We start from the raw sequence: 7119 nt of genomic DNA, 5'->3' as shown, positions 1-7119 counted from the left end.
TTTTTTTTTTTTTTTTTTGTCGATAATATTTTTCGCACAGGAGTTTTCAGGTTGGATACTAGAGTCAAATAAATTTATGTTCTAAAGAAAAGAAAATAAGAAGAAATGATAGTAGATGAATAATGTGAATATTCTTCTCATGGAAAATCATGGGATAAATTGAAGATAGAACAGAGTTAATGGATCACCCAGAAATCATAAGCAGTCAAATGTCTTCAAAAAAGAAATACGTCAAGATAACAAAATTCTATAATAAAGGATTATGATTGTTAGGTCTTTTAATTACATAGAACTATAATTCATACTTTGTACTCCATATTTTTTTGTTAATTGTGTTAGGTTGTTAATTTCTCCCTCCGATAAATATAATTACGTGTTTGTAAATGGTATTCAAATCTTATAAATTAAGATAATCAAATAATTTTTTTTTTTAATTATTATTTAGAAACCCACAAAGGGATAACTAATTTGATACATAAATCATTCAAAAGCAACATCGAAAGTACGATTTGTTACCACACTCTTTAACCAAAGATTGAAAATGTGTCAATTGCTGAGTGACTTTATTCCCACTTAACTAAAGAACTTATTAATGTTGTATTCACAATATTTTACAAAGTTTTCCCATAACAACAATTGGAAGGGAACTGGAATCTAATCACACAAAAATGATTCTCAAATCCGAATTAGCTTTAAGAGTGAACCGAATGAAACACTAAAAAAGAAAGTATAAAGTACGGAGTATATACATAATGTATCCCGTACATTAATACGGAACAATCTGTTATTTGAAGAAAGAGGGCAAAGTAGCAAACCTCCACGGAAGGGTAAAGGCGTTGGGTTGGGAGGTTTCCAATCACCTTGGTCGAAAGAATCCCCAATTCTCACCAATTTAGGGTTTCTCTCTCCTCTTCCTCCTCTCTTTTCACCCCCTTTCATCAAATTCACTCTTCACCTAACTTTCTCTCTCCTCTTCAACAATGGAGGTCGAACTCGAGGTAGTCGGCCGCCATGCGATGCTCTTCGACGACGACGCCACCGCCGCCTTTGTCAACTCCAAAGATGCCCTAATTGATTGGAATTCTCTTTCAATTGATCGTTTTGATGTTCGCAATCTTCTCACAAATCCTCCCTCTTCTTTCCGCAAGCTCTCCGTTCATGGCGGCGGCGGAGGAGTGTCTCCCGATTTTCATCTCGAAGCTGAGCTCGATCTTGAACGATACGCTGATCTTCCATCTTCTTCTGATGAATTAGGTTTGTTCTTTTTCTCTTTCGCTCTTATTTCAGCTGAAATCTTTGATTTTGAATTTATTTTGTATTTGTGGTTTATCAATAAGCTAGCAATGTATTGAACTGATTTGTGCTTTGAATTGATTAAAAATTGAATAATTCTGTGTTATTTTGTTGATATTATAGTTTATTCCAGTGAATTTAGTTTTGTAGGGTGGAAAATGATGCAACTATATGGAATTAGAACTCTCAATTGTTAGTCTAAGTTAAAGTTTGTTAACTAGGTCATAATCTGGTAAATTATATAACAGCTTCATTCAGAGTGTTCATGTTGATCAGATTAGTGCTTGGAGTGTAGATAAGATAACAAGTTTGGCTGTGTAAGTCTACTATTTAGACGAGGATGTGGTTTTTGAATTCATGATAATGTTACTAACTCAAGAGAACTCATTGTGGTTAAGATCACGAAAAGGTTGTTTTTGTTCGTGTCTTTTAAGAATATTTTTCAGATGAGAGTGTGGTATTTGAAATTAAGATAATCTTCGCTTGAGAGAGCACTCACTTTGGAGAAAAATGGATTATGAAAGTGTTGCTTAAATTGTTGTATATAAGTATGATTCAGTTGAGGATGAGTTATAGAAATTAAAATAACTCTCTCTTGAGGGAGCACTCATTGCAAGCCAGATCATGGTTATGTTGCTCATTTTAATGTATAAGTGCACAGAATGCGTTCACAATATATGAAGGATTTCTTCTCAAGAAATGGCAAAATTGGCAAAAAATAATTCGCTTGTTTTTGCTCCAATATGTGAGCTAGTACCATATTGATTTTTTTTTTTGTAAAATAGTAACTTGAATATATTTTTATATTAAATAACAGTACCTCAGTACCTTGAATTAAAAAATTTTAAATATTAAAAACAGTATCTTAATGCCATTTTGTGGCCAATATGTCAAGTTTCCGGCTATTGACTTCTGTTTCCTCACCAATATTATGCGCGTGATGTACAATTGCAAGAACTAGAATGCACCCATGCTAATGCATGAGATATAAGTATGTTGTTAAGAAAAAAAATTAGTATAAGTGGAAGTTACATAAATTGAAAGTTATATATTTTTTTTGTTAAAGGAAGTTTTTTTTTTTTTTCTCAGTATAATTTGGGATGTGGGAGTTATTTAGAGTTATTTTCTAATATATATATATATATATATATAAAGAGAATGCATGAGTTGGGGGTTTGGAGTGATGTGATGAAGTGTTGCAAAAACGACTTTTAAATTATATAAAAGATGTTTGTGGGTTTGTAAGATAAAAAAACAAGGGCAATTGAAAGGGTATTGTATCTATGGAGTAACAATAAGGGTGAGTTTGGGAGGACTTTTTTTGGAAATTAAGATGATGTAACTAGCTTTGTGGAGCATTTATCTTGTGAGCTCCCAGCTACTAAGAGCGATCACATAAATGAGTTTTTTGAATCTTTGGAGAGGGCAGCGGATATATAGGGAATTGAGTTGTTTGGCATGGAAATTAGGGAGTGTGCTAAGAAAATACTTCTACGGGCACGGGGCGCTGGATTCTGGATTTTGATACTTAGAATGAGGTCTGTCTTTGCATTTATAGGTTAACTTAAAGATGAGAAAAGTTATGGAAATCAATTTGTAATGTAACAAGTGTTAGTTACAGGTGCATGCTATGTTGCTTTGCTACATATTCCACATTTCAGGAAAGATTTCTTATCTGCAACTGGTTGATCTCTTGAAATGACAAGTAAGAATGTCCTCCGTCCTCACTCTGCTAGTAACATTGTATGTCTAATTTTCTTGGGTTCTTTCGACGCTCAGCTTCTTTTGCAAATAATCTAGATTAAATAACTAATTTGTACAAAAGACAATGTTGGTAACTGCATTTTGGATTTGTTTTGCCTGTTAGAAATAGAAAATGAAGCGGCGAAGACGGATGCTTCTGGATATCATTTTGTGCCCTTCTCCTATGAAAACTCTACTGATTCCAGTGACCAGAAAAATCTTGACGTGACAACGGACACTTCTGTGTTTCATCCTCCATTTACAGTGCCTGAAAGTTTACTACAAAATCTGGTAAGCTGATCCCTTTTCAGTTATACATCTTACACATGGCTTCTCTAAGTGTTTTAAGAAGTTGATGATTTTTTTTCCTCTTTGGATAAATAGCTGATGTAAACAAATGGTATTTGTCTGATGTGCATATGTTATTCTGAGGCTTACTATGTCTAAGTTTTCAGATGCTTGGAGCAGGTGGACTTCTTCTGACCTAAAGTTGCCATTCAGGGGCACATTGTTCCCTTTTGATGTGATGACAGATGGGCCATGCAGGTGGGATTAGGATGATGAAGTTAATTACTTTACCTGGAAATTCACATCATCATAGTCGCGTGGAGCATATGGAATGAAATGTTTCCTCATAGAATTTTGATATTTTATCGTTTAAGATTATCAAGCTCTATGTGAGATGCTACTTATCAAGTTCCCTTGGCTTTTATTATTCTTGGTTCTCTACAAGATTTTAGATAAATTTAACATGTGAGAATTTCTTCTCTTTATTAATGCATGTTTTTGTTTTCCTCTGATTCTTTTCAGCCTCCTACGGATAAAGTGCATCATATTATTGCAAGGACTGCTTTGTTTGTTGGAGAAAATGGTGGCCAGTCTGAAATTGTTTTAAGAGTAAAACAGGGAGATAACCCAACATTTGGATTTTTGATGCCTCACCATCATCTACACCCATACTTCAGATATCTCGTTGATCACCCAGAGCTTCTGAAAGCTGACCGTGATAGCAAGTCGCAGAGAGAGAACACAAATGAGGATCAAACTATTGGAGCACTTTCTCTCCTGGGTTCATTCTATGGTACAGGAGAAGATGAGGATGTTGCAGCTGTGCCTAATCAAGAATCTGATCAGGTTGACTCTGATGAGACTACAGCAGTAGCTTTGATGTCCAAGTCTCATGCAGTAGAAAAAATTACTGGTTCTGAAAGCGAGTCTGGAAAGGACGAGATTGTTTCTAAAGTTGCACATCCTTCTAAAGTGAAAGTGCCTTCATCGAGTAAAAATCGTAGTAGTAGCATTAAGTCTGTAAAAGCGAATGCCGTAAATAAAGACTCCGGCACTTTAGCTTCTGCTGGTTCCATCATGGACAAGTCAAAAACTTCAAGTTTGTTTCCAGTTTCTGAAGTTGAAACGCTGCTTGTAGACCCTCCAACAGAAGTTAAAAGGTTGGTTGATCGAATAGTTGAGATCATCTTGAAGAATGGTAGGGACTTTGAGGCAGTGCTTATAGAGCAGGACAAAAAGCATGGCAGGTTTCCATTCTTGGTGCCATCCAACCAGTATCACCCGTATTATCTAAAGGTTCTGAAGAAAGTTCAAGAGGTTTGTCTCTAAATAGTTTATGCTGTATTTTCTTAGTCATATGGTCGTGTATTAATTTTTATTAAAAATGGGCACATATGTAAGTCATGGCCAGTTTACTTTGGATGAGCCTGTTGGGACAATGGGCATTGGGAGATTTATAAATAACTACATGTTTCAAACCAGTAAATTATTGAAAGGTATGTTTTGATAGCGGTGGATTATGTTGAATTTGCTTGATGTTGAGGCCTATTTAATGTGAAATGGGATGCTTGTACCTCATACTTCCTTTTTGTTTTTGTTTGTTTTAATTTTTTTTTATTTATGCGAAGTCAGCCTGATACGTTAGTCATATGTAGATCTCTGTTTCTTTGGTTATTCAATTTTAGGATACCTATTTAAAAAAGCAAACTGAATCTTATAAAACTCTGTTTCTTTGGGTTATTCAAAAATTGTCACACATTACTCCATGAAAACTCTCTTATAAAGAATGTTGTTTAGTACTCAATTGTTTAGTAGTTCTGAGCTATGTCTATTTATCATTCCAGCTTTCCTTATCAGTACAGCTTTAGCTTGTGAGTCAATTTAATTTATTCCTCCTGCTTTGCTTTCAAGATTCAACTTGTTAGAATGTAGCTTTATAAAGCATATTGGTGTGAGACAAAGTCCTTCAATTTCACTGTTGCATCATGATACAGCTTATTGTTCACGCTTCATCGTATTTGGACAGGAAATAAACTGCTGTATATGGTTTCATTTTTCTCTTTTTTATTTTTGGAATCCTGATTTTTCTTTCCTTCATCATTTCTTACAGTCCAGATTAAGTGGTAAGAGTTTTAACTCTGAGACAGAAAAGAACACTGCTTCCAGGAAGGACAGTCATATCTCATCATCCGTGGGATGTGGATCTGATGATTCAGCGCTTGACTGTGACAAGAAAGAAAAGTTCAAAATGGTAATTAGCAAATCAAAAAAAGATGCACATGATCATCCATCCAAAGAGACTCAGCAGCACTCAGGAATTACCGTGGATGCAGCAGCAGCTGCAGCTATACTTCAGGCTGCCACTAGAGGCATTAAGAAACCTAATTTGGATATATTCTCCAAAACATCTTTGAGTGGTGTAAGTCGTGGTTCCAGCAATGAGGGTGGGCAGGCATCAAGTTTTGGAAGCCTTCAGTCTTCACAAAATCAAAGTTCAGGCCAAAAGTTTATTGAAAATCAGAAGTCCAATGTTACAATTCCTGTTGCTAAAGAAATTGCCAATACTGCTGCTCGTGCAGCAGCTGGTGAGGCGGACTCATCTGAAGCTGGGATGACCAAGGAGCAGAAGTTAAAGGCTGAAAGATTGAGACGAGCAAAGATGTTTGCAGCAATGATAAAGAGTGGTGTTGCACCATTGGGTACAGAGCCCCAGGAGGCTTCATCTGTAAAACCATCCAGCTCCGATTTCCCTGGCTCTGCCACTGAGGTAGCCAATGGAGAAGTCAAAGATAGAGAAGGAAGCTGTGTTCCAGGAGAGGCTGAGACTTCAAAAAGGATTGAGATGCCAGTAAGGAATTCGTCTGACGATGAAATTGGAAGGAAAGCAAGAAAAAGCCGTCATTATAGGTCTCGAATACATGATGGCAGTGAAGGAGAAGAAGATGAGTACTTGGGGAAGAGTGGGAATGATGAAGAATATGATGATCCAAGGCATTCTAGGAAGAAGCATAGGTCACATAATTCCTCGAGGCATCATAGAGATAGAAGCAAGGATACTCACAAACATCGAAAAAAGCATTCATTGTCAAGAAACAGAAAATCTCAACATAGACACAACCATGATCGCGCTTCTTCTCCCTATGAGGATGACAGACATAACAGATATAAGTATGATAGCTCTTCTGATTATGAACAAAAGGGCCATAAGCGTAAGCACAAGCATGATAGCTCTTCTGATGATGAACACAAGCGCCATAAGCGAAAGTACAAGCATGATAGCTCTTCTGATGAAGATGAGCACAGACACCGGAAGCAAAAGCATGATAGCTCTTCTGATGAAGATGAGCACAGACACAGGAAGCACAAGCATGATAACTCTTCTGATGAAGACAAGCACAGACACCATAAACGTAAGCCAAAACACTACAGGAAAGAAGAATACACACATAAAAGAAAATCTAGGAAGGGTGAGAGAAAATCCCTAAGGGAGGAAATTGAATTGGAAGAAGGTGAGATAAGAACCAAATCTTCAGATCAGTCTTCGTCAGCTATAGGTGATGATGTTAGTGCAGAAGCCTCAGTTGATGTTTCAAAGATATCTTACCAAGATAAGGCTCCATCTTTACCTCCTGAAACAACAGAAGTTCCTGATGAGCTAAGAGCCAAAATTCGGGCAATGTTGCTTGCAACAATGTAACTTCTTTTTGTATTCAATTTCTGTACCATATAACCTATTTTTCTGACATTTCTGGTTTTACCATTCCACAATGAAAGATCGTTCTTTCTCAACTTAAA

At 36.3% G+C, this 7119-nt stretch overlaps 1 protein-coding gene across 9 annotated transcripts; it reads left to right on the top strand.

Annotated features, from left to right (window-relative positions):
* The first annotated feature begins 797 nt into the window (after nt 1–797).
* LOC110723877 (protein suppressor of white apricot-like) lies at nt 798–7119 on the top strand. Of its 9 annotated transcripts, none has more exons than XM_021903275.1 (5): nt 1141–1254; nt 2915–2998; nt 3161–3327; nt 3847–4641; nt 5435–7119. In XM_021903275.1, exons 2-5 carry the CDS (start codon nt 2992–2994, stop codon nt 7019–7021), a joined length of 2556 nt encoding a protein of 851 aa, XP_021758967.1. In that variant the 5' UTR covers nt 1141–1254; nt 2915–2991; the 3' UTR covers nt 7022–7119. The 9 variants fall into 9 exon arrangements, with proteins under 9 accessions (XP_021758966.1, XP_021758965.1, XP_021758967.1 ...); XM_021903276.1 differs by having other exon boundaries at nt 1159–2831; XM_021903274.1 differs by lacking the exon at nt 2915–2998 and having other exon boundaries at nt 798–1254; nt 3167–3327.

Source organism: Chenopodium quinoa, unplaced genomic scaffold (genome assembly GCF_001683475.1).
Source record: "Chenopodium quinoa cultivar QQ74 unplaced genomic scaffold, ASM168347v1, whole genome shotgun sequence".
In the NCBI taxonomy this organism is placed as follows: Eukaryota; Viridiplantae; Streptophyta; class Magnoliopsida; order Caryophyllales; family Amaranthaceae; genus Chenopodium; species Chenopodium quinoa.
This window is presented reverse-complemented; position numbering and strand designations above follow the sequence as displayed.